Raw genomic sequence first — 27,872 nt, 5'->3', positions numbered from 1 at the left:
AATAAAAGTGCACAAAATTTTTGCACAGCTTCTACATCAAAGTCATTTATTCTTTCCTGGAAGGAGGAAAAAAAAAAAGGACCTATATTTAGCCTGTGTAAACAGCTCATTTTGACCAAACATGATCAAATTTGCTGTCTAAACATACCACAAGCCGATCCCCTCTGATGAATACTTTCATGACATTTAATGCAATTCAAAACATTCCAACTTCCAGAGCAGCCTTATTAGGAAAATGAATTAGTCCACTCTTCACTGTAAACAGCAGGCTCAGCAAAAACTATTCATTCTTTAAATTCTCCTATTATTCATTCACTTTCCAAGCATTTTACCCACTTTAAAAAAAAAAAAAAAAAGACACACGCAATTTGACAGAACCTTTCAATAGTTACTGGTAAATGGAAAAACACATTATTAAAGCTAAAACTACAATTCTTCAAGCTTCTGAAGTGAGTACAATTTGATATACCATCTCCAAAGGCTGAACACTAATGACAACACTGTTATCTCAATAATCAACATTATGGAAGCAAACCCTTAGCCACTACACCCCTAAATCTTCATTGAACCTAGAACCCAAAGGACATGTCAGAGCTGTCTCTTCTGAACTCTGTTTGAAGCCCCAGCATCCCCCATCCATTTAAAGCCCCTTAGTCAAGGGACTGTAATGGATCCATAACTTACAAAGCAGATGAAAAACTCAATGGGAAATTCACAAGAGGGTAACTGTTTATATGAGCCCTTCTATAAACCAGGGGAACACACAGTACTGGTATTGACATAGCTGCTGTGTTTGCGGTTTTCCTATTTCTGTAACCCGAATGATTGCTCAAACACTTGTGTGAAAGACAACAAGAAGGTACAACACCTTCAGTGAGTTATAGAAACATCTAGGTTGAAAAAGATCTTTAAGATCGAGCCCAACCATAAACCTAACACTGCCATGTCCACCAAATGAAGTCAATGCTGGAAAAATTCCTCTGAACTTTATTTGTTGTTCTGAACTGAACCTTTCTAATAAAAGGATGGAAAAGAGGAAGGATTCCCTTCCTGTCTCACATCCTGCCCTTCCAATTTGCAAAACTAACTCCTTTCTCCTAGCTGGTGAATCATCAGCAGACAGGTTTTGGCAGCAGATGCTACATCCCTGAAAAGCCACTGGTTAGATCTTCCTTCCAAAATCCTGACCTTTTAGTGTTTTTGCCATTTTAGTCCGCAGTTCTGTTGTTTAGCTTCATTTTACTTCTAGAGAACAGTCAATTGACAGGGGAGAAAGCTAAATAAATTTGCTTTCTGTAAATTAGCCAACTCATGGAACAAAGATGACAAGCAGAAAGCATTTAACACATATAATAAGCCATGACTTTCACTAGGGGTTATCTGAATAAAAACAAATGTAGACATAATTTAAAGCAAAGAAAAAAGAACAATCCAAATATATTTCTTTTTTTTCCTTAAACACAAGCCCCTTCTCCATCGCAGACACAATTCATTTCTTACCAATTTTGCTCTGGCTTGCAACAATAGAAAAACAGGAAGATTGTTAGGCTTGCTTCTTGTTGCAACTTATACACCATCAGAAATGGTTTCCTTACATACATTAAAACAAAAACATACAACTGTGTTTCCCATAGTTTTGTAGAAGCACACACTGCCCCAGCAAATGCCAGTCAGTAAATCAGCACTTCAGCAACCTTGCCAGGGTAAGCATCTGTGGCCTCAAGATTGCAAACCTGTCCACAGCCCAACACATGGAAAAGCAGAGGTAGCAAAATCATCAAGTACAACTCAATGAAAATCGGAATCTGTTGCCGTCATTGCAAAAAAAAAGAGATTGCCTTTTTTTTTTTTTTTTTTTTTTGCCTTAAGAAACAGCAATGTTTTCAAATCTGTACTCTGGTCATCGTGGTTGCTAAGAGATAGCTGTCAACATTTTATTTCATCAGTCATTCTCTTTGTTCTAGTTTATTATGTTAGCTTACATTTAGCTGAACATAACAAATTATGACAAATAGTGTTAATTACAACCAAACAACGGAAATGTCAGTGCTGCATCCAGAGGGTGGCTGGGCACAGGAGCTACTTTGTGAGTCACTCTCAACAGATGCTACGCTTTCAGTAAGTTCAAAGGGGGAAAGCTAATAGAATGTGTGTGTCAGCCTTTTGCATTTGATATACACTATATAATACCTTCACATCCTCATAGTGTGCCTCCCCCAGCACACCAGAGTACAATGAAGCTCTAGGTCAGGTAAAACAAAGAAAAATTATGTTCTTGCTTTAATGGCTGCTTGACAGTTGGCCAAATCAAATTTAGGTCTCCCCTCTTAAATTTAAATAAGGTTTGTGATTTCATCATTATGTGTTAAAATAAACAGTGCTGATACTTCAGGAAAGAAAAAAGCTGCCCTCTGCTTTGGTATTCCTACCCACAAAGGTTCAGTTGTTTTTAAGACCTCCCAAAGACAACTAGTGCTCATAGTCTCATTCCTGTGGTCTGTGGCAACCCTACCAATACATTTGTAAAGAGAATTTAAGTGCAGGCAGATAATATTTTATTCTATTACAGCAAAACCAAAACCAAACAAAAAGCTAAGGAAAAAAATACCACAGAATTTATCTCACTTACCTTCTGTCTGCCAGAGGCTTTCAAAAACACGCTTTTTGTTTCCATGAAGGCTGAAGGTTTAGAAGCCTGGAGTTCCCATGTTATGGTTAGCCCTGGACTAGGAAGGCACATCTGTACACACCTGCCATGACTCCCCTGATTAGAGCCCAAACAGGTAAAGCATCCCCAGTACCAAGTATGGCCAATGCCTTACAATCCTCTACAGCAGATTGCTGCCAGTTGTCCTAGAAAAGTTATAAAGCAGCCTAGATACAAATGGTAGCTCAGCATGTCTAAACAATCAAGACAATTTTTATCAGTTATGCCTTGCTATAAACCCTTTTCTTCTTTTCTCTAAGCCTTCCTAAAGCTGTCTTGCTAAGTAACAGTATCCACAAAATAGCTAAGGGCAAGTGACAAGACAAAACAGTTGTATTTGGTCTCCTAGTAAAGCATAATTTATACATTTGATTTTCTTTCTGAGTGCTTGTTAGACAGTAATTTTAACATAGAAAGCTACCTTTTAGAAACAGACATCTTAATGAAAAGCATAGGTCCAAATAACTCTCAGACCTAGTCCTCCAAAACCCTTCAAAAAAAAAAAGGGTTCACAGCTTCACACTGACTTCAGTCTGTCATCAAATCTAAGTAATAACTTAAAAGATTCAAAACTAAGCACTGAATTATTTTTTCTGGTGCTTTCCACAATATGGTGAGTAATGTTTAAATTACCTCCTCTGTTTAAAACACAGCCCAAATAAACTCGAAAGTGTAGTCATATCTATTTTAACTGGAAGTTCACCACAAACAGCTCCCCAGTCCCCAACATGTCCTTATTTGGAATTTTTATTTTTTTCCCTTAAGCATGTGTGTGGGAATAAGCATTTTTTCCTCAAATGAAGAATCTGGCAATTTAGAGAACCATTAGATTATATCCTACTTTTTCCAGGAGTTAAGTGCACCTCTCCTCTACAAAGCAGCTCACCCATTCATTACTTCCAGAAAGTCTGAGAAGCACAGTGGAAGTGTAGTTAACCAAACGGGATGAAAACTGTTTCTGAGGGGTCAGGCACTAACAGCAAAGAAGAGCCCTGTCCTTCACTAGGTCACCAGCATGGGAAGCAGTGTCACCCACCCAGACTCCAAAAGTACTGTCCAGGAGTCTGGCAAAATCCCAGCTGCCTCCTAACACCTCCTGTTTCTTACTGACTTCAGATGATACAAGGAACAAAATAAGCAACCTAATAATTCAGCTTCTGAATTTCCATTTATGGTGTTTCAAGCTGTGCATCATCCCAACCACAATATGCGGACATGTGGTTAGCCTATCACAACTCCATGGCTGTCAGGAAAATCTCTGAGCCTGGGACTGCTCCAGAAAAGCCAGGCACATGGCAGAAGTCACCAATAAAGAAACATGATGATAAATCTATTTAGAAGGAGAAACTCGTGTTGGTTTTAATAGGATGTGCTATGGGTTCAGTTACTTCCAAATAAGATCAGGAATATCTTCAAGCTTTTGTCTGACTTCTCAGCAGGACCCACCAGCAAACCAGCCAATTTCCTTTCTCACTCAGTCTCTCAGACACCTCTCTCCTCCCTCCCATGTCACCGCAGCAGCAAGGGATGAATACTCATCCTCGAGGTGCACGAGCACAGGACCTGACTGGAAAACTGCCACAAAGGCTGCCATGGGCCTTTTCCTCACAGGGACACTGCAGCCACCACATACCTGAACAAGTCTTCATTGCAGCAGATGTGTTCGGGGGGCTCCCACAGGCTGTCCCCAAAGGGAAAACCACCACAGGTGGCACGGGCTGTGGGCAGCAGAGCTGAAGAACTATAAACCACATGCCAGAATTATTACTGTATCAATATAACGAGTACACACTTGCCAGAAGCCGTTAACTTTTCCACCACAGACCCTTGCTTTTCTTGCACTTTATCACTTCCATGTATTGTTTATATGGTTATATATTTAAGGTCACTGGCTTAGCAGCATGTATTACAGGTCTAACACGCCGAGACAAGCTATTTATGTCACAACTATAGTTTTAGATACGTAACAACTTCAGTTTGGAGGTTTCCTTACACTTTTCTTTCCTTTCGACTGTTTGCATTAAGACCTCAAGTTCACCTGGCCAACAGGTCTCACCACACCTCCAAGGGAAAGAGAAGTCAAAGATCAACTGTCACAGTATGAGCTGCAGCTGGAAATGATTTTGTTTTCTGCAAAAACTAAGCAAGAAAGATTGGAAAGCAGCAGAGACCTTTACCAGTTAATTCCTGTAGTCAATAAATTGGCCAAGGAACCAATTATTAAGTAAAGGTGCATGAAGCAAGGTCCTGTAATTCTTCTGCTGTTTGCAACAACCCAAGAAAAGAAAAATTAATAATCCCATCTGATCCAGCTAACTATGAAGTTTTCCTTTCCCACCATCTAGTTTTTGAAGAAAGTACTTTTCATCCTTCTCAGCTCAAAATGCTTAGGGGGTAACAGTCACAGCACACTTACAGCATATGAAGCAATTAAGTTGCTTTTGTGGGCAACTAATCACTGATGGAAAACATCTGATGGTCACAAAGCCTGTTGAGATCTGTCATAATACTGCAAACATTACTTTCGTCTTGCCTTATAGCCAAAGTAAGTGAGTAATATTTGACAGGCACAGTATGAGTTTTTATTACCTCATAGGGTTTTGTGCCACAGACATGACTTTCTACTGACAATACCCTGGAATTTTTCAAAGGCAGTAATTATTCAGAAAACTGGGTAGAAAAAAAGCCCTTAAAACAGTGCAGCTGTGAAATTCAGCTCTTACTTGGACACTCAACTCCGCAGCTACTGCTTAGTTTTATATAAGGTGGTGTAACAGATACACATCTAGTTTAACTCACAGTGGTGGCACTCAATTTGTATGTAGCAGTTTTTCAGACCTCTAGAAAATACTTTGTATCTGAAAACATGCCTGCTTTTCCCAGCATTACCAAACACCCCATCTTTCTTATGCTGTTACACTTCCATGACGCCATTGCTATCTTTCAGGTAGACATTTATTTTCCAAACAGCCAATCATGAATTTATTCTCATTTCACTGTTTACTAGAGGAAGGTGGCAAGAGTTGATGAGTCAGAACACTAAAATTTTGATTCTCAACAGCTGAGAACTTGCATGGCAGAGGACAGGTTTTATTTAACCAGTGTCTCATTTTTTCCTGTGGGCTGAAGCTTGGGAACAGTTTATCTAACAACACTTGTCAGTTCGCTTCCTTGTCTTAGGATTTTTTCCTATTCTTAACATCCCACATACACAGGGGTGCAAAATTAACTATCTGAGCTCAAGAAAATAACCAGTTACCTGCATAGGTACTAAATACACTGTGTAGCCAGTTCAAGCTAACTTGAACTATTTTCAGCATATGAAGGGCATAGCCCATATTTAAACCATGTAAGCTTCTTTTAATCCATTTAGAGACAACTGTCCGTTGACAGATCACCACATATCCTTTTATAATTAAAGAATGCCTGCAAGTTAGCATCATAAACCATGCATGTTGAAGAGATGTGCTTTTCAAAGGAAAGCAACAGGTGTGGGGCACAGCCTGCATTTGGAAAACAAAAGTGTAAATAGAGACAAGTAACATCATTCATGGCACCCAAATAATGAGATGAGTGTTTATGAAGGAAAAAATGACACAGATTACACAGTTGACTGAGATAAAATGAACTTGGGCATCCTTAGGTCAGGTGAGCTATCCATACTTTATCAGATTTTGACCCCACAGAGAACCCATACTGGAGAGAACAGTGAAAATCATTCTTTTCCCATTCTTAATCTTGTTCCTGTTGTCCTAGTGTTAAGTCAATTTTCAGAAGATTTTAAATAAATGCCACTAAGCATTTCCCACAGTCCAGATAACACCAAATACAACACCTCCCCACCATGCTCTGAAAAAGGGGACAAAAGTGTCTCGCTCAAATATATTCACATGCTATTCAAATTTACAGGTAAGGAGAGTAATATTTTAATAAATGTTTAAACTTCCAAAATGCAAGCTTTTCCATTTATCTGGACTTGGCTAGGAGCACAGGAAGCACCACTGCTGACGCAGGACTGCCAAGCAACTGCCAAATCCCAAGGCTACTTCAGGTTCTGGCAAGTAAACCAACAGGACTTTAAAAACTTTTTGATCAGAAGACTTTTGGACCTGGGTCAAATTTCTTCAAGCTCACTGTCTTTCTGGCAGTCTCACTAAAGTATTGAATTTGATGGACATTTGATTTAACCCTAGCATTGGACACTCAAGCAGCAGCAAGAAAGCTTTGCCTAACATTTGCAGAGAGTCATTGTTTTATTGAGTTTCTGAGATCTTTTTAAAAACACTTATCTTCACATTACTAGTACAGAGAAGGAAAAAACCCTAAAAGATCAGTGTCCCAAAGCACTACAAACAATAAAGTTATGCAATTCTCAGGAAGTTTTTAATCAAGGTCTTTGTAAATTAGTAGCACAGTCAAAACCAGATGTGTTGTTGCATTCCTTAGGAAATTACAGCGCACACAAAGCACATCAGACTTTCAAAGCAAACCTCCCCACACCAATACAGACTTCCCCTGTATTTCCTAGTTTGAGACCTTGAGAGCATTGCTCTTGGTCTCCTTCGTATGACATAACTTTCTGCAGTTGAATCAGAGGCTGCTGAAAACTTCCTCTAATAAAAACCCCAGGGGAAAAACAAGACACAAGGCAGCAGGATGACAACAATGATGACAAGACTGGTTTCCATCACAGTGAAAGAATTTCTTCAACTTTATGTTCCAGTCCTCAAACACTCACTGGCACAAAACAAGTCTCAGCAACACGCACAGAATAATGTTACCTGTTACTACAAATTGTTTTTATAGCTGTACACTGGGATGAAAGCAGAGGCTACAGCACTCCCAGCATTCTTGTCTCCAGTTTGTAACTGGTTTGCTACCACGTTAGGCTGGACATGACCTGACAACGTGTGCTTGCAGCCCAGAAAGCCAGTTGTGTCCTGGCTGCATCCAAAGCAGTTTGGGCAGCAGGGGAGGGAGGGGATTCTGCCCCTCTGCTCTGCTCTGGTGAGACCCCAGCTGCAGTGCTGCAGCCAACTCTGGGGTCCCAGCACAGGAGGACATGGACCTGATGAAGCAAGTCCAGAGGAGGACCAAGATGGTTAGAGGGCTGGAGCACCTCTCCTGTGACAAAAGGCTGAGAGAGTTGGGTTATTGAACCTGGAGAAGGCTCTAGAGCGACCTTATTGCAACCTTTCAATATCTGAAGAAGCCTACAAGAAAAATGGTGAGGAACTGTTTACAAAGGTATGTTGTGACAGGACAAGAGGTAATGGCCTTAAACTGAGAGAGACTAGTTTTAGACAGGGTCTGAGGAAAAACTCTTTACTGTGAGGGTGGTGAGGCACTGGAACAGGTTGCCCAGAGAAGCTGTGGATGCCCCATCCCTGGAAGTCTTCAAGACTGGATGGGGCTCTAAGTAACCTGGTCTAGGTGAAAGATGTTCAGGCCCAGGGGAGGAGGGTTGGAGCCAGATCTTTAAGATCCTTTCCAAGCCCAGACATTCTATGATAAGGTATTTCTGTAGCAGCACTGCGTGTTTTGCAGATTCAGCTAGAGCCCAAAGGGCAGCATATCAGACACATACAACTCAGTTACAGTGGTGCTTGCTTGCTTGCTGTACAAGAATGGCGTTAGATTATTTTTGTAAAAGTCTATGAGCCTCCTTATATCATGCACACTTTTAGTAAAATATAATCAAGGACTGATTTCAGCAAATGAATGCATCCCAAATTATTCTCTGTATCCCCCCTCCCCCCCCCGCAAAAGCATACAGATATACCCATGAGTAATTTGGACCAAATACATGTAATTTGGGGCATGAAGGAGTTTTAACAGTTTTGTTTTTGTTAGGAGTTTTAAAAGTTTTGTGAACAGCTGCATCAGAACAATGCAGCTGTTCACAATTACTGACGTGTTGCAAGGCACTTCTGATTACTGTGTGTTTAATCTATATATAAATGCATTATTTTGCTACTCAAAAGCTTGGCATTTAGATGGTATCTGCAAGGCTTCAAAACTGATGTCTGCCTGTGATGTCCCAGCTGGCTATTTCAATGTGTGCCAATAGAATTAAAATGTCACCAAAGACCATGCCACTGAGGTATCTGTGTTATTTTAAGAAGTGAAGATAAACTGCAGCCAACTTTAGATTGTTTCTTTAAATCTTTCACTAAATAACTACAGACACAGCTTAAAATAAATATGCAAGGTCAATGGCATCACAATTTACATGCTAGCTAACCAGCCCCTTAACTTTCAGAAAGGTATTGTACAGGTTACACGCGTTAAACCAGAAATGGGTAGAAGAGTTTTACTTGAGAGCATGAATGGCAAATCCCCACCAGTCACATGGAAGAACCTACACACTGTTTCAAAACTGTTAACAAAAAAATTTGCTATTTCAGAGCAGTTATGGGGAGAACACTTCAGTTATTTACCTGAAATACAAGAACTTTGAAAGCATTGGGTCATTGAATGCAGAAAATATTTGTTACAAACAGTTGGAGGTTAATTATTTTAATATGGATGCTGCTTTACTAAAAGATACTGTCTTGGCAAGCCATGGGGAGAAGTCCAACTCCACAGTCTACTACCTGAAGGCATTTTTTCATGGGAAAAAAAATCATGGCATGGAAAGTGCACTTCTTGAGTGATCTCTTTGGACAAAGATGAAAAGCTCAATGGTATAGACATTTTCTCTTAATAACACATTTATGTTAAGCAGACCAGTGACCAGTGTAATTTCTCTTGGCCCAACTGCTATCTTCAAGAGGAAACAGCCATGAACAAGGAAAAAAATAAATCACTCACTTGTGAAAGACCTAAGATTTCTGCAGTCTTTTGCAAAAATGAAGAAACATTTTTACACAGTCCTGAAAAATATTCTGTGTATTTACACAAAGCTTGGGTTACCATGGTTTGGAAACTGACAAAGTAGTGCTGGCCACCCTCTAATCTCCATAGGTGTTACCCCATAGTCATCTTCTCTCCAGCAGCCACATGCACAAAGCCAGATTTTTGGAGAGCTCTCACCAGGGTTGGTCCCTGCTTCCACAAGCCTTTCCTACCAGTCCAAGAAGCACACAGAGTTTGAAATGACTGTGACTACAAGAGCTCTCTAATCCCACACTGAAAGACTTTCATATCTACCATCCCAGAAATCTGATCATCTGAGTCCTGCCGATTTTGCCAGTTTCTGCCAATTTCTACCAGTTTTCCCTTTTGCCTCCCTGCCTGCCCATTATCAATCTACAGTGACCTAAGGCATTAGACCTACAATGACATGGTCTGAATCTCTATTTCCTTTTTTACTTACTTACACATGTAGCAGCTATGTCTGACAGATCCTCTTTAGGAAGAACAACTTAAAAGCAAACAAACAAAAGAATCACAAACAAACAAACCCCACACAGATTAACACACATGCAGAAAAAAAAAAAAGAAAAAATGCTGAAAATGTCAAGAGGATATTCAATTCGGTGACTAATCATGAAAAGAGTTTTCCATGGCATTTAAAAAAATACAAAACCAAACAGCAGGAACATGGTGCATCATGGGAAGAATCAGATGAATTCTTCACATTTTTTATGAATAAAATCATTTGGGAGAATTATACAATGAGTAAGGTAGTCAAGAGTAAATATCTAATGTTTGCAATTACTCCAGCTCACCCTCATACTCCCTTTTGGCCTCACCTACAGTGTGCAGCTATTATTAACAGAGAATCATTCTCTATTCCTAATTTGTGGGAGGCAAAAAAGAAACCCACCTCAGCTGAGAAAACTGTAATGATCAAAATAATGATCAAAATGAAAGGTGTCATTTTAAAATAAAAATTTGACATAAGATTACGTCCTCAGACAAAGCCTCAAACAATTTACAACCTTCTTCATCTCTCTTCTGCAAAGAAAGAAAAGGAAAGCAGAAGGAATAGTTTCACTGTGTCCTTTATTCAGAATTTGATCAACAATGTGCTCTGTCTGCTAATTACTGGTTTATAGCAGAAACAGTTCAGGTCCAGTCCTGCGAAGTTATTACATTTCTCCAGGAAGGCTGATAAATGCCTCAGGCTCCATTATCTTTTATAGCAGATAAAGTCCTTCTCATTAAACAAAGAACCTTTTTTCCTCCACATCAAGAGAAATTCAAAACTTTATAACCGTATTTTATTCCAAAATACATTTGTCATTTCTAGTGTAAAAAGAAACTAACATAAGTTATGAATCCATCCTTCCTACCAAGATAAACCATTGAACCAGTTCCTGATTTCCCCACCCTTCTCACCACACCACTCACCAGCTTTAAAATTATCAACAATGACACTGAATTGATATATTACTAACTTCAGCACTGGTAGGCTACCTTCACTCACCTCTATGTGCTGCACAGACTAGGATTTGTAAGCAACAACTACATGGTGTATCACAAAAATAGCTAACTTTAGTGGCTAATGTAAGTAAGGATCATTTCTTTCTGACAAAAATAAAAAAATTAAGTGACTCATAGATTTTTCTTAATTGATATAAGATATTCTGAAATTTATCTGGATCCTAAATAAAACCCAACCTAACAGCTTTTCACAAAAGTGGCTAGGAAGTGCCACTTACATGAGACATCTAATTCTCTTCTCCCTGGTTCTGTTTCCTGCCAAAATACTCTCAACACGGTGAGTGAATTTTAATATTAATTTTTCTTCCTTTTCTTTTTTTTTTTTGCGGGGGGGGCGGTTAGGTTTTTTTTGTTGTTGTTGCTGTTGTTGTTGTCTTTTAATGACAATGTTGTTTAACTGAGTTGTGCTAAAACTTGATTTTGTCCCAAGGTCCATGTAAGCCCCTGTTCACATCACTGTGCCACCTGAGTCTAGCAGCCCTGCCGCAAGCGAAACTTCAATCTGCCCTTGCTCCAGCTTTCTCAAATTGCACTAGGAGCTTTCTTCTCCAGGACAGCTCCCTTCAGCCAACTGCAAAAGATACAAAAATCCCAGAACCATACTCTCTACATAATTAAGTTATTCAACATTGTTCCTTTGTAGGCAGCTCCAAGAGATGCAGCACATAAATATTAGTCCCAGCACTCACTCAATTATCAGGTTAATGGAACGGTGTCTTATGAGTTAAGAAGATTTTGTGGAAAATTACTGACTTGTCCAGTCATCACCTGCCTTCCAAGACTTGGAAAGGAGGTAACTGGCAACTCTTTCGGTCAAGTGTCTCCAAGATCAGTATTGACAGCAGGCACACTTAAAAATTTCAGTACTTGAGAGGCCCTGAATGGAAAATATTACACTTTTTTGTACTTGCAAAACCTGTTACACATTATATTTAGCCCAGTACGTGTATTTTAGTGACTCCATGTGTCACTGAGACTTACAGTCTGCTCATGTGGAGGGGCTTTGTATGTAAAGGAAAAATAATCTGTTAGCAATCAAGAAGCATTAGTTACCTCTGAAGTCACTGTCCTCATTAAAACTTTGGCTTCCTAAACTCTGTAATACATTTTAAGAATGTATGCTACATTCCATTTTTTGCATAGAAGCTTAGGAGCTAAAAGGGATACTATACAGTCAATAAGACTGACTACCCTAGGTTTGGTCATTTTCCCTCCAAAAGACACGGAGTATTAAAAATCCTTTCCCTCCACAATGAAACACATTATTTCTATAATCCATTCCCTTTTGCCAAGATGGTCTCTCTTACAGAGCAGCAATCAGTCAGTCATAGGTTAAACAGAAACAACAGACTAGGCCAAAGAAGCAAGCCCCCCAAAATAAATGCCACTCAGAAAACTCATTTAACTGTTTGGTGAAGACTTTATTCCACATCAGTTTCAAACCAGTCTTAGCTGTTGATACAGATTCTCTATAAAATTTGTGTCTCTCAGACCATGGCTTATAACTTCTCACACTGCACATTTATTTTATTTTGGAAGATTTTGTCCTCAGCCACACCCACATGAAAATGACTTACCAAATTTTCATGGGGTTTTGTTGTTTGTTTTGTCGGGGTTTTCCAAGTTATATTCCAATTGTATCTTGGCAAAAGTTAGAAACGTTAGGAAATTGAGGCTTGCCAAAACCGTGGGAGAAAATACTCAGCAGACATCATAAACTGAGAAGTTTAAGGCATTTAGAAGAATATCAAAGATTTCAAAATACGAAAGCATATAAATCTGTTGTAAATTTAAATGTAAGAGAGATTGAAATGATTTGCAGATTTCACGTTAACAGACGAGCTAAAACAGCCACAGGAGTGCTGGAAAAAAGCTAAAGCTTAACATGCACCAATGTTTTACAAAGTAGGGACCAAACACTGTTAGCATCAAGTGCAATTAAGCCTACATTTCAATAACTTCTTTTTTTCATTTCATCTCTGTAGATTTATTGCTACTTGTTTTGCTGTTAAATTACCATGGACCAGAAGCAAAGGCAAGTCTTTGTCACCTCATATTCTTGCAGGAGACATGCTCATTCAGTGCTATGATCCAACCCTAACATCTCTGTGCTGCAGATGTGCCACTTCTGCTAAAAGTTACAGTCCTTACTTGAAAGATTCCTCACTCTTTGAAACATAATGTTCTTACTGTCAATTGCTTTCCTGCTTCTCTTGCCTTAACACCCCAATTCACACTTCTCAGAGCTCCCTGAAACGGGCAGGAACACTTCCCTTGTATTGATTAGTTACCTCGGGGCTGGGGAGAGGAAGGATTTGACATCTCCAGCAGCGACCAGTGGTGTCAGGCCATGTGCAAGACAGAGGAGGATTGTGGCACAAACAAATGCAGGAGGTTAAAAGGGCAGTTCAAAACTTTTATGAAGTTGAGATAGGGTGTCTCAAATCCCCTTACTCATCACAGGAAGGAAGAGAGATTTTCCCTTCTGGGTACTTTCTGTTGGGGCAGAGGCTCCAACACAGGACTCTACCAGAAGCACCATGAGGTCAGGAAGAAAGCATGTCCTCTGGGCCTCTGCCCCAGCAGGGAGCCAAAGACCTTTCAAGGCCAGAAATTGCTGCATCTCCATGAATGAAAGAATGTGCACATGAGCAACTGAAAAGACAAAGGGCTTTTTTTTTTTTACTTTTTTTTTTTCCTGGTGGGAATAAGGATTCAGCAGTGATTAAACTGAAGTGTCGATGAATCCTGAAGACTTCCTGTCTCGAGTCTCAAACCACAAAGTTGACAGAGGCTCAAATCTGGTGCAGACCCTGCCAAAGGCAGAGAGGGTGCACAGAAATAAGTAAAGAAAACTGTCTTACTTTCTGCTTGAACAACTCACTGTGAATGAGGTAAAAGTGGGGATACACTGCACACCAACGTTGGAGGAAAGTGCAGTTGGGGTGGGAAAAAAAAAAAAAAATCAGTGTGAGAAAATACTTTTCATTTACACACAGCACAAACACCTTGCTGTTGTTAACCTGTCTGGGATGAGAGTTATGTTGATAGATACATGAAACAACACCTGTAAGACCCCAATTTAATTATTAGTTACAAGTGTTTACGATAATCAAGCCCACATGTCTTGTGTAAGCACCCAGGTTCTCACCATGCAGAGGTTACAAGGCATGGTTTAGTTCTCATACCCACACTGAATCATCAGAAAGCAGCCACAGCGGGCCTGGATACCAGACTAACAGGTTCACTGATACAATACACTCCCCTCAGACAAAACAATCCCCACGGTTTTCAATTCTCTTGTTATTTTTCAGGCTTAGTGTTCAGTCCAGAACACATCCACTGACACACATCCTATTCAGTGTCAGGCTAAAACACACCCCACCGGAAAATGTGAGGCAGTGGGGATATAAAAAAAAAAAAAAAGTCACACCAATTTATACACAGCCCTGGGTTACTCAGTCACCAGGTAAAGCTGGATTTCACTTCTAATACTGAACTAACAGCAGCATTAGAAGTTGAAAAACTCAGGTCTATTTTACTGGTCTATTTTACAGTCTTTGATCAGAACACTCAGGTGCACACCTTTCCTCTGGTTTTATTTTGTTGTAGGAAACTTCAGTTTGGGAAATGAAACCTATGTACACTCCAAAACCTAAATATTATTTAACAGTTGAAAGCGGATCTACATCATTAACTAAATGAAAAAAGAACTGCAACAAGCAGTATTTGCCTACAGGGCTCTTAACAACAAGAGACTATTTGAGGGGAGAACATCAACTTTAGTTCATAAGGAACTGAACAAAAATGACTGGTAACAGTCACCCCTGATTTATCATCATGATACTTTATTTTTCTTAGCATCTTCTATTGAAGCCCTCAGAGCCACGATGCCTATCAAGTAAAGATCAGATCTGACTATGTGAAAGGCAGATAAAGGTTATCTGCTTAAGAGGAAACATCTAGTTTTAGGAAATAAAACATTAAAGCCCAGCCAAGTCTGCTGCAAAAACAGAAATGGAACTAAAAATTTAAAACTTATGCTTAACCACAGTATCAGTTCTGACAAATAAAAACCCACCTGATGTAGTAAGATCACTAATGGAAAACATTTTGCAAGTGATATAGCATCTTAAAATAGCTGTAATTAGCCACTGCCTACAGCAGGTAATATTACTAGAGAAACAAATAATGTTTTTTTACATTATTCTGCAGTGCTTATGGGATATTGGTGACTGTCCCCATGAATACCACGGAAGTCCATTAGAAAATAAGGAAATGAAAGCCAGAATTGCATCAAAGGCCTCCTGGAGAATAATACTTCATTAAAATCACTTCAAATGAAACAAAATATAACAAAACCCTAAGAATATCACTTTTCTGACGGCTTTCTGCAACTCATTAAAGAAAAAAAAACAAACCTACATTCCCCTCTGGGGATTATTTATAAATGGGAGGAAAGCAGTAACCAAAAGAGCTTCCTGAAACACAGCTATGAACCTTTTCCTCAGAAAAACTAAGAAGCAGGACTTAGCCAGGAAATCACACTAAGAGCAAACAACATTGCTTTCCTATCAGTCTTCAAAATCTGAACTATTCCATAGCTCCATTTCTGCCCTTTTCTGAAACAAACCCAGACTGAACCCCAAACCAATGCCCCTTCCTCCCCACCCCCAGAAACCAACACTCCTTTCAGCATCTCCTGTGTGAAGAGATCATGAAAAGTAAAAAGCACCTGGATTGTACTTACACAGACACAACAGCTCTTGACAATGATGGTGTAGCCCAAAGCACCTGGCATATAATTACCACAGAAAGGTTGACTTAATATTGCACTGTCAACAGAGACTGCTTGCCCCTCGTGTAGGAAGATGGCACTTGTACCTCTTAAGCAGAAGCTTTATTGTACATCACAGAGATATTGATAGCCAGCAAAATTAACTCTTGTGGTTGTCAAGAGATTTTTTGGACTTCCATGATGAAGGTTAGCTTAGCTGTGTTCCTACGTTCCTAAAATACATGTATTTAATGTTTGGGAAATATATTCGATCCACTCCTTAGAAGCACCTATGTTACTAGAGATCTCTTCAATGTGGGGGTGTTTGAGCACATAGCTCACGTTCTGCTTCTACCCTTCAATAGAAATGAAAAGGCTTTGCAACATGCAGAATATGTCAACTTAAAGCAAAACTAACTTAAACAAGTTTGCAACCCAGAAAATGCTGTTAAATAAGTCAGATTTCTAGTAACACTAGTCATGACCTCACTCAGCCTAGATGTTTTCTGTATTAAATTTCAGTTTGCAAATGTTACTTCTTGCTTACAGCAAGAGCATATGAACTGAACAATGTGGAGTTCATTAAGGAATTCCCTGCTGCCCACAAAGATACTCCTCAACTCAGGGTTTTGGGTTTTTTTTTAATTCTGTAAGACAGGAGAAAGCTATTGGCATTTCAGATACTTATTTTAAATCACAAGCAGTCATTTATCATTATCATACCTTTCATCCATTAGGCAGAGCACTGCAAACCTGTCCTCACCTCGTATACTGAGGCACACTGTCCATCTAGCACATGCCAAAATCAAGGAAGATTATCTAATTTCCAGATACTTCCTACTGAATTACGCAATTTCAGGAAAAATATATGTGAATAAACCTTCACTGTTCCTGTCTTCACAGACAGAAATAAATTGTGTCAGATCTAAACTAGAATACAGATTAGTTTTACTTTAGTTTTATAATAGAGTGAAAATAGACTTCTGAACTACTGTACACCTAAACATCAAGCCAAAGCTATTACCTTTCTAATGATCTGCTTGTGTAAAGCCACTTGTAAAACTCATGTTTTTTGCTTTAACAATTTAATCTTTGTTTTCTAAAAGCATCATTATACATCAGAGGGGTTTAATCCCTATAGCAGAACTATAATGGAAGGCAAGGATTTTCATACTGATCTTAAATATAGGAATTCAAGAATGCAGTCCATATAACAACACATGATAAACATTTTTTGGCTAATCCAAACACATCTGAAAGATATGCATAGTTTCAGGCTTTGCAACAAACATCTATAGGGTCAGCAAAATTATTCAAAAAAAAACTCACAAAAAAACCCCAAACAAACCAACAAAAAAAAACCAACAACAACAACCAACCAAACAAACAAAAAAAAAACCACCAAAAAAACCACCAAACCAACACAAAAAAACCTACCCAATTTTACTTCTCTGTCTGAAAACAAGCCATATTTTTAGGAAACAAACTAAGAGTCAAAATCAGAATTACTTTTTGTTTGCTGTATTTGTCAGATGTCTGTGCTATGCAACAATTTGTATAAAAGAGTGGCACAGATGTGTCTCACCTGTTAAGGCAAAAAAGCAAGATGACCAGTTAAGGCACTTTAGTTACCACTTGATCCATTGCAAACAGAAGGGAACTTCAAGGATCCAATCTTCCTCCTTCCATTTTCATGAAGGATTCTCAAATGCAATCCTCCACCACAAGCACTCACTACCCTCTAAATAGTGATGCTCCAGTTTATCTCCTCCCCAGCTCTTTATCAGGTTCTGCTGGTTATAACACCTGAGCTACTCTCCCAAGCAACCTGACCAACCCTTATTCTATCAAGGACTGGGACTATGAAGGTAGGAATTTGAAAATTTATCCCAAATTGAATTTATAGGTTCCCAACTTGTGAGACAATTACTTGATGATGGCCTCCTCGTTTTCATACAAAAGAAGGTGATGTTTTTAAATATCCCCCTAATCTGACTGCCCTTGGTTTAACCCACCATGATATAGTACATAGACAAAACTTCAAAACCATAATGGTAAAATGGCTGCAATTGCTGCAACTCAGAGGTGATTGATTGCCACCAGGGAAATGCAAAATAACTAAAAATAAAATAAAAGAAACCCAAAAACCCCCAACACATTAAATGTTTCTTCTTCAACCTCCCTTTGCTTGATTTTCAACTTCCTGAGGTGGTATTAACTATATGGGGGCCAGAGGGGAATGTACCTGAAGTTAAAAGTGAAAAAATATCTCTAAGTTAAAGTTGAAGGAAATATTTTGATGCTCAGTAAATAATAATCTGCCTCTGCCACTTGCCATTGTCCACGGTGTATATTTACTACTGTATTTATGTTCCTATGCTACCTACTGCAGCAACCTCAAGAAATGCACAGACTTTACAAATCTTTTGCAGCTCTAAAGATTCCCAGCAAAACTCTAAGGTACACAGTGTGAGAAAGGCTGCTATTGCTATTGCTTAACTCGCCCTCAGCCCCACCCATTTTCCTGGCAGATGGGTAGGTATCATCCCATACAAGTCACTGAACGCTGTTTTATAGCCTGCAACCTTCCATTTTCATCCTAGCAGCTCTGCTTTGAACTTCTAGGCAAGCCTTCAGTCTGCTGGATTCACTTGGCTGCAGCATGTTTTGTGGTTCATCTAATTGCTACCTGACGAGCAGCAAAGTGCTACGTGCAACGAGACTCTGAATTTCAGCTGGAAGCAAGAGCTGTACCCTTCCATTTATTTAGTGTGTGGGCAGGCTTTCCAAAGGCATAGCTTAGCTAGCTAAACCTGTTCAGCTCCTAAATTAGGAGCAAAAGGTTCCTACCTTGCTTCCAATAAGGACATCGAGTTATACAACAACTTTTGTATGAAAAAAACCAAACAACAGCATCATTCATTAGCTGTGAATTCTTTGGACAATGTTTTAACCCAATACCACTTAATTTCAGGGTGAGATAAAACAGGAGGACTTAAGATGACTCAGTTGACTGCATTGCAATGCATAGCACAAAAAGGCCATGGTCAATAACAGAAAGTTCTCCAGGATTGTGTAAAGTCTCACCAGGCTATGTGGGGCTCTGCTGAGTGAGCCACCTGGAACAGCTGCCACCTCAAAGCTTAGTGCCATGGCTAAACAAGAGAAGGGAAGGTCTGTTTGGGAGGCACAGTTTTTCACCTCGTTTATTTTCAGGCATAATTACCGAAAATTAGCATTAGTGATTGAAAGTAACAAACTAGCACTGAGGAATAAATTGCCAAGGGTTTTGAATAGCATTTGAACTGGCAATATACAGTTTGCTTCTATATTCCTAGCCATACAACCTCGACTGAGTTCTGCAAATTTTCTGTCTCAACTCTCTCAGTTAAAAAGAAATTATTTCCTTAATCATCCAGCACTTAGTTTTGACATTCCTGAAACAAGTTATGTAAGAAATAGTATTACAAAAAGAATTTCATTTTTTTTGTCAAAACAAAAATAGCCAAAAAAAGTTTTTAGATTTTGAAAAAATTACTTGGAAGCTGTGGCGTCTTTCAACCAATTATTGCCTCTGTTCAGCTGGCATAGGGTAATCAAGCTTGTATTTTGCTAAAAAAAGCAAATCGCTGAAGAACCAAACTAAAGTCAAAATACCTATGTAAGGGAAATGATGATAACTAAAGTTGGGAGAAAAATAAGCTTCAGAATGCATTCTTATCATAGTTTTCTTAAAGCTCATCCATATATGGTTAAGGGAAACAAAATATCCACCTCAGGAACCCATGACTCATAGAATTCAAACATGAGTTTTAACCATCATTTAAAGTGAAGCTTGTAAATTAAACAAAAAAATAGCAGGAACAAGCGTACTAAATTAGTCTTACTGCCAAAAACCCTTTCCAAATTGGTTAACTTTAAAAACTATCTTAGGAAAATAGAATTCAAATGATCCATAACATTTTTTTCTTGTTACCCCATCTCAAATCATGAGAATTTCAGCTGTACTTCAGCTAAAAGCCTAGACTTCATGCTTCCTGACAGAAGAGGGATAAGGGAGGACAGTATGATAAAGATTCACACTCAGACAGGCAGCTAAAACAAATGTCATGGCTTTTGAGTTTACCAACTGCAGAACTCAGCCTTATGGCTCATCTAAATTTTGTCTCTGAGTCCTGTAACCAAGAGGCCCTAGCCCCACCTATGACACTTGGGCCACCCCATGCTTTAAAAAGGTTTAGGAAAAAAACCCAACAAACCTACCCAAACCCATGGCCAGCACAGAAATTCATCTATTGCTTTGTAACAGCCACGTTCCTCCACTGAAGAGCTGGAATCAGAGCTGCAGTAACTGCTCACTGCCAAGCTTACTGCACCCAGAAAGATTTTTTTCCACCCCAAAAGCACTGCAATATAGCAATAGAGGAGTAAACAACCTGGAGAATCCTCCTTTCGTTTCCCAAGCCAAGAAATCTCAATGCCTTTTGTCACAGAGTGAAGGAAATTCCTTTATAAATCATACTATACCTGTGCAGATCTGTTTCACTAAATAGAGGGGTAAATACATTCTCTATCATTGTAAGAAAAATGAAGCCCAAAACTTTCCATCTTTTCTGTTTTACTTTTATCCCTGTATTGCTGACATTTTTCCCAGAAGTTTCACAGGTATCATGATCTCATTCATCTGTAGAAATCCACAATTCTTTATCCTTCTGACACCCAAAGAAATCATGAAGGCAAATGTCTGGAGAAACGGTCCCCAAAAATAATATTTTAAAAATAGGTGGTGGCTTTTAGCTGTTCAGCAACTTAGAGATTTATTTATAAAAGTCCATGCTAAGTTACTGAACTTGAAAATATATCCAAAAAGTAACCATCTGGTTTCCATCTGTTCTCATGGGAAACTGGAATTGCTTTAGATGAAAATAAAATATTGGGGTGCAAAAGAGCAAGATTTCAGAAAGGGAGGGATGAATAGAAACAAAAATTGGAGGGGTGATGAAATCTATCAAGAAGCTAAAATCGCAAGTTTTAAAATAAAAAGAACAGAAAAAAAACCACACTCCATATTTAAGTCATATAATATGAAAAATGAGCAAATAACATGCCTACATTCAAATTTCATTTCAGAATTGAAAAAATATATAACTTTCATACTAAACAATGAGATTTGTTTACAGAACTTACTGATTTTAAACGCATACACCTGGAAATACTTGCCAACACTTGCAAATGTTAAGAACCTACTACTGCACACAGGGCTGGCAAACAATTTTGTCTATTTGTATTTGAGCAACCTCTAAGCAAAGTGGACTTGCAATTGTGTCAGCTGCACCTCCAGTTCCTTTCGAGGGCACACAACAATTCCATGTTTCAAAAACCAAGCTGAGATATTGCCTTACACAGAACAAAGAGAAGCTTTTATTTGCCCTTCAAATATTTTGCCAACATTCAATTACAAGTTACAAAACAGCTAAATTGGTTTTCCACAAGGGGTATATGCATATCTGCCTACATAAATATACTGCTTTAAACCTGTAAGTAAAGGTTTTGAAGGCAGTACTTTAAATATCCCTTCCAACCTCACAGACAAGCTACTTCTTGCCCCTTGTTTAGTTTCTCTTTAATTTTATTTTTTCTACTTTGCACATGAAGAAGAGAAGAAGCCAAGTGAAAACCTAAATAGGGTAACGATCAAGTTAAAATATTTATAATAAGGAATCTGATAATAAAGAATTTCCTCTCTTGCCTTTGCCATGTAGACTCAAGAAGTTTCCTTTGCAGCTTTTAAAAACTGGGGTGTTGCCATGCCCTGGCCACTGTGCAAACTGGGTTGCCAGAGTACGTCCTCAAAGTGACACCACTAACCATCTAACCATTGTGTTCCTTTAAAGCAGCAGCAAACTAGGGCAGTATCTAAGAACTGACGTACTCTTTCAAAACTAACCTCAACATCCTTGCATTGTAGTTCAAACTGTCAGCAGACTGTGTGAAAATAGATAAAATCTCAGAAGTGTAAAAACTAAAGATAAATAAAAAGCAGTAATAGCAAAATAAAATGTGTCTTAGGTTTTCCTATTCTATGGCACCAACCCATATTTTGAAGCTTTGCTTCACGTTGACAGTATCTCCTTAATCTTGCATGTAAACAGCAACAGCTTAAAATATTTTATTTATTTCTGTTTCATTTTGGGAGAAAGAACAAGAACAGAAGAATACAGCTATGGAGAACGCTCGATACTAAAATGGATTATCTTGCCACCCTGTTTATACTCTCAAGCTCCCTCCCCATGGGCAGCCAGCATGTCCAGCTAGCATGAGTCAGTCTGACTCCAAAGCATCTTCTTCCAGGCTATAAAGAACAAATCAACAACCAAAGCAGATCTGTTTAACAGCAGAGCAAGGAAGTTCTCATAGGCAGAGAAATCAGGAGAACACTGTCTACACCTTTGGTTTCTTGGGATCCAGGCAGAATTCAATACAGCTGAGACCATGAGACTGCAAAGCAGCAGAGCCACAAAACAGGCCATCTGTCGAACCCCCAGATGCCAGGACCAAGGCTGTTCTTTTGATAGTTCTGTTAGTCTGATCCTGACTTAGTCTTCAGCTGTCAGGTAGCCAATAGTAGTGAGTCAGATGCTACACTAGGTAGGAAGGGTGAGAACAGGAGGGGATGAGGCTAACTCATGATTAATTTGATTTTCAAAAAACTCATCCCTGTACCCAACCACAAGCAGCCTCAGACAAGTTATTACCTGACTGGGACACACCTGCCATTACTTTCCTATATCTGATATTAACCCTGCCCATTGAACTATGGTGACAGGAGAAAGTAGGCCAACCCACCGCCTGCTGCAGTGACTCAGTGGGTCCTGGAAAGTGCATTTCTAAGCGACCTGCCGGTCTCCTTGGGAGTCAGAAAAGCAAATGACACACTAGATACAACACGTAGTTCTTCTAATGAGCTGGTATAATGCCTGTCTGTCATCAAGAAACTTTTAATGCCACCTTTACAAGTTTCACTCAGGGAGATGCCCAAGGCATGAACCACAACACAAGATACTCCTTTCCTCAGATTGAGCAAAGGGAATCCCTTAGTCAGGGTAGCTAAGGACTGAAGCACAGGACAACGGGAAAAACAAGAAACAACAAGCAGGGCTGAACTGCAGCCTCTTACAGAAGGAAGCGCTCACACAACCATTCAAATACACATCACTTAGGGCTGGGAACAAGCACCACCACCATGGAGATGGCTGTTTGTCAGATCTCCAGCCACGTCATCTCCTTTATTCTAACACTGATGAACTCTCAGAAAGACGTAGTCCTTTCATTAAGGGGAGGATAATTTGCCACAAAAAACAGTCAGTAACTGGTGAAGAGATATGTTATGGACCTCAACCAACGCTCATCAAGGAACTCTGTATGGCTGAAGGCAGGCACGAACAGCAATCATGCTGTACAACTGCTGCTGTTTTCTTTGAAAACAAGAAAAGATGTTTCTCCCTATGATAAGGATTCAGAGGCCAATCCTCCTCCAATATGTTCACTCACATCATTTAATCAAAAAAGCAGTCTTCTAGCAAAAAACAATATTTAGCCCTGGGAGGCTTTTGAGAGCTTGAAGGAATTTATTGCTCATGCTGTTGCTCATTCTGCTTCAGGTTCAATAACCCATATGTGAGCATCCGGCTCCCTTCCTGCAACAACTCCCACAGCACAGCCCCAGGCTATACCAGAGATATGCTGGGATTCAGTAAATTGTATGTTTCAGTACTGAGACTGGACCAAGCTGTAACTTCTATAGCAGATGTTCCAAGTAGCAAAGGGAGGCTGCTACTTTGTGACATGGTGGTATCACTTTGGGAAACATCTCCCAGACTCTGAGCCGAAGTATTTTCATCCATTTAACTCAACGGTTAACTACTTAAATCCATCATTCTGTTAGCCAACAAAAATGGTGCTGTAGGACTTAACCCCTCAAAAAAATTTCTAGTCACTCGGGGAGAGAAAAAAAGCATGACTAAGACATGTTTTTAAATAATTTAATTAAGCAAAACTGAAGCTCAAAAGGAAGAGGAAATAGAATAGGTGACATAAGGCTGGAAAAAGTCTTTGTCAAGTCACATAATTAATATCTAATAAGTTTTCTAAAATGCTATAAATCAAGACAGATTGCAGACTATGGCAGCATATCTTTCAATCACTGCCATTTAACTCCATGAACTTTGCCAAACCACTTAGATGTTTTTATCCTCCAAACAACTGTTAGGATGATGATCAACTCTCTTTAAATAAAGAAAAAACTATCTTACCTTTGTAGAGTCATGTTCAAATTGCCTGTACATGCCTTGATCTTGTTTTGTGCTTCTAGATGAGTCATCCCATCCGTGCTTATCCCATCAATGGTGAGAACCACATCACCAATCCCCACATGTGCTTGGGCTGCCTTGCCACCGTCATTAAGCTGAAACAGCACAAGAATGGTAAATGAGAAACGTGGGTGGTTTATGTTTATATTGAACATAAGTCATAATATCTTATTCACAGTGCAGTTTCATAGAAAGAAAAAAAAAGATATCTTTTCTCCTTTGTGAGTCCTGTGAAAATTGCTGCAATACCTACTCATTCTTATTTCACTTCATTGACAGGAAAGTATTGCATAGTATAGCCTGTTTTTCAAAATCAAACTCCACTTCTACTTTACTGGCTGGAAGCTATCGACATTCACAAAGAGACACAAGCAGGGACAGGCACTCAGTTTCCTGCATTCCAAGTTCCAGCCACCTTTCTCTTCATACATGAAATTTTTCTCACAAGAGGAGAGAGAAAGGCTGTAAACCAGCTTTTTCCATTCTAGATTTTCCACTTAAAGATCTCTTCAAAGTTCATATATTTGTCAATGACTGGTCATGTGCAGGGAAGATGCTGTTAATAGCGAAGCTGACTTTTCCCAAGCTGCAACTACTAGAAAGTCAAAAGTTCAACATCACAGACAGGCCGGTTGCAGGACATTGTTTTGCCTTTCTCTCAGTAGGTTTACAGGCCCCAATGACCTGCAGTATATTCAGATCAGAATAAGAAAAGCCTCTTGAGCAGTCTGACTCTTTGATCAAGGTCACTGCCCAAGTTCAGATCAACCGCCTTTGGTCCACTTGAATGAAACCATCTTGCAACAGAAACCTCTGTAAAGTTCACATTATTGGCCCCAATTTCAACTACCTTGATTCCCAAGAACAGAAACAGAAATTAAAGCAACATATGGTAAGATCTATACACTGATTTATACCCCTGGTCCTCAATCTGCTAATCATTTTATAGCTGGCTGAAAAAAAGGTCCTCAGTGATAAAAATTCCCTTTTTGTTTCCAGAAGTATTTCCTATTTTACAGCAGAGATGTTGTAGCTGCTGGTGTTGTGCATGCAAAACCTCACAACTCTATCCTCTGCCTGCAAGCACAAGTATGTTTCTTGAAGAAATCACTGGTCTTAGGTAAGTACTGCAAACAGCAGAATTACTTTATCTTCATTTCCAGAAGTGGAATTCACCCTCAGCCACAGAGAAAAGGAGGCTCAAGGGAGATCTCATCCCTCTCTACAATTGCCTGAAAAGAGGCTGGTGCAGTGAGGTGGGGGTCAGTCTCTTCTCCCAGCTAACAAGTGGTGGGATGAGAGCAAACAGTCTCAAGTTGTACTGGAGGAGGTTTAGTTTGGATACTAGGAAAAAATTCTTAATGGAAAGCATTGTCAAGCACTGGAATAGGCTTTCCCAGGGAAATGGTGGAATCACCATTCCTAGAAATGCTCAAAATATGTGTGAATAAGGCACCTGAGGACACGGTTTAGTGGTGAACACAGTGGTGGTGCTACCTTGACAGCTGGACTTGGTGACCCTTAGAGGTCTTTTCCAACCTTGTGTGATTCTATGACTTCTCAAAGGTAGGCCAAAGGAAGGTTTTCATCTCTGTTGTTTTTTAACTGCCCCTGTTTTAGTTCATGCAGTAGGGACCAAGAAGTTTTGGTTCCTTGTTGTTGCTTTACGAAGTACAGTCACCAGTCTCCACATCGTTCACTTCAAAAGGAGAACGGAGGTTAGGTCTTGAAAACTGTCTATGGGTAAAGAGGTAATAATGCATGAAATGTCAGGGGCCCAGTCTTTGCAGTTGTGTAGGGTAAACCTGGCAAAGGGTCCCATCAGCCTACCAGACAGGGTTAAGGCTTTCCTAAAATCCAAGAGACTATAATACATGATAGCTGTGTGTGTATTGGATGGCATTTGAAGACAAATATTTAACTGAGAAAAAATATTGTGTAATGTTGAAAGACATATGCAAATGCAAAACTCCAAAAATGTTATCATTTGACAACATATAGACTAAACACAAGAAATTTCACGTTCAGTGCATCACTGCTGGCATTTTTCAACATCAATTCCATACTTACTGATTGCAGCAGCAATCTTTAGCAGCTAAAAAACAGACAAAATTTTCTATAAAATTTTCAACAAAACCAGAAAAATCCTTCCATTTGGTGTTAATCTGGTGAAAGAAGAGATCTGAGATGAAGGAAGACTTGTCATCTCTTCAGATTCAAAATAGCAGCCAGTCCCTCTGTACTATGAGTCAACATAGCTATTTTATCCAGAGTTGAAACAAGGAAGAGTTAGCAGAGCAAGTCCCATGTGAGGAAGTAAAGTAAGAGGCAAAGGAAAAAGGAGACACCCTGATTTCAGAAAAACTATTTGACTTGCTAAAGTCATAAGAACTGCAAGTTGTATAGTGGACCCTTTTACAAAAGGCTGCAACAAAAAAGCCAAAATTGGACATTCATACCCAAATTGTGAGCTAAGAGACCTGATTACTATAAAACACCAATCAGGGAAGCCCACAAGCATATAGAAAGCTATGAGCAACATAGCTATTTATAGGAAAGCTCCTCAAACCTTTGGGTGAGGGGTGGAACCTGCCATAAACAGATCCCTAAACTGGTATGTTATAGCACGCTGACATTTGCCAGCAAGGTCTGGAAAAGGGAAAGGAACGTAAGGGTGCTAAAAGCTAAAGGTCAAATGGATCGCTGTGCTTTGTGATTGGAGTCCCCAAGTGAATAAAATTTAGCTTTCTCAGAATGCACGCAAACTCACACGATGCTGACATGTTGTAATTTGTGATGAAAAAAGAAATAAAGCAACCTACACACAATTCAGGACTAAGACTTCAAAAGCAGACTTCAGGGTAATTATTTTCATGGAGGGATGGGAGGCCTTACCATCCACAGAAGTGTAAATGAAAACAAATTTATTAATTAAAAAAGTCAAACATTTTTGTTTGATTCTAGTGGCCAACACCCAACAACCCACAACCAACCACCTGACTTTCAAGAGGCCATTCTTAAAACTGTTGCCTACAGGGGATGAAACGCTTTGCAAGCACACACGGGAGACAGCTGTAACTTCATTTCAGCAAAACCCCAGGATGAAAATTCCTTAAAAATATGGCTGGAAATTGCACGTTGGAGATGAGGAAAAGAGCAAATAGGTCCTGAGAAGTGTGATGAGTCCCTGGCCATGTCCACTGGTCCTGTTGTGTAGACAGGGAATTGAATATGCCTTATAGGTGAGGCTGTCAGAGACCTATCCAAGCAAATTACTGGACAAGAGTGTGAAGAACTGCACATGCAGAGGGATGCCAGAGCAGTAATCTCCTTATCTAGACACAGTGGACAAGACTTATAAGTAACACCTACTGATTGTGAATAAGATATGACTAAGCAAGAGAGCTGAGGTTGATACTTCTAGGAAGTCTCAGCCAAAGTGTGGGTATTCCCTGAAAGTAGTGGACAGCAACCTCGGCTTGTGAAGCACCTGTGTTGAAGTGGGACTGAAGCTACAATGGCAGTTTTACCACAGGTGCAAGAGGAATATTATCATAAGTATATAAAAATAAACAAATATCTACACTGAACACAGCAGGAAGAATTAGAACATTTGAAATAATTAAGG

The 27,872-nt window shown here is 39.3% G+C and overlaps 1 protein-coding gene across 11 annotated transcripts in view; it reads right to left on the bottom strand.

Moving 5' to 3' along the window:
- The window catches only part of PDLIM5 (PDZ and LIM domain 5), a 146,799-nt gene that overhangs the window by 59,605 nt on the left and 59,322 nt on the right, over positions 1–27,872 (bottom strand). For all 11 annotated transcript variants that reach the window (XM_069013092.1, XM_069013090.1, XM_069013096.1 and 8 more), the window contains exon 3: positions 24,188–24,339. In XM_069013092.1, coding sequence (XP_068869193.1) covers positions 24,188–24,339 — 152 coding nt within the window. The remainder of the gene's footprint in view (positions 1–24,187; positions 24,340–27,872) is intronic.

This window comes from Aphelocoma coerulescens, chromosome 4 (assembly GCF_041296385.1).
Source record: "Aphelocoma coerulescens isolate FSJ_1873_10779 chromosome 4, UR_Acoe_1.0, whole genome shotgun sequence".
NCBI classification, from domain to species: Eukaryota; Metazoa; Chordata; class Aves; order Passeriformes; family Corvidae; genus Aphelocoma; species Aphelocoma coerulescens.
This window is presented reverse-complemented; position numbering and strand designations above follow the sequence as displayed.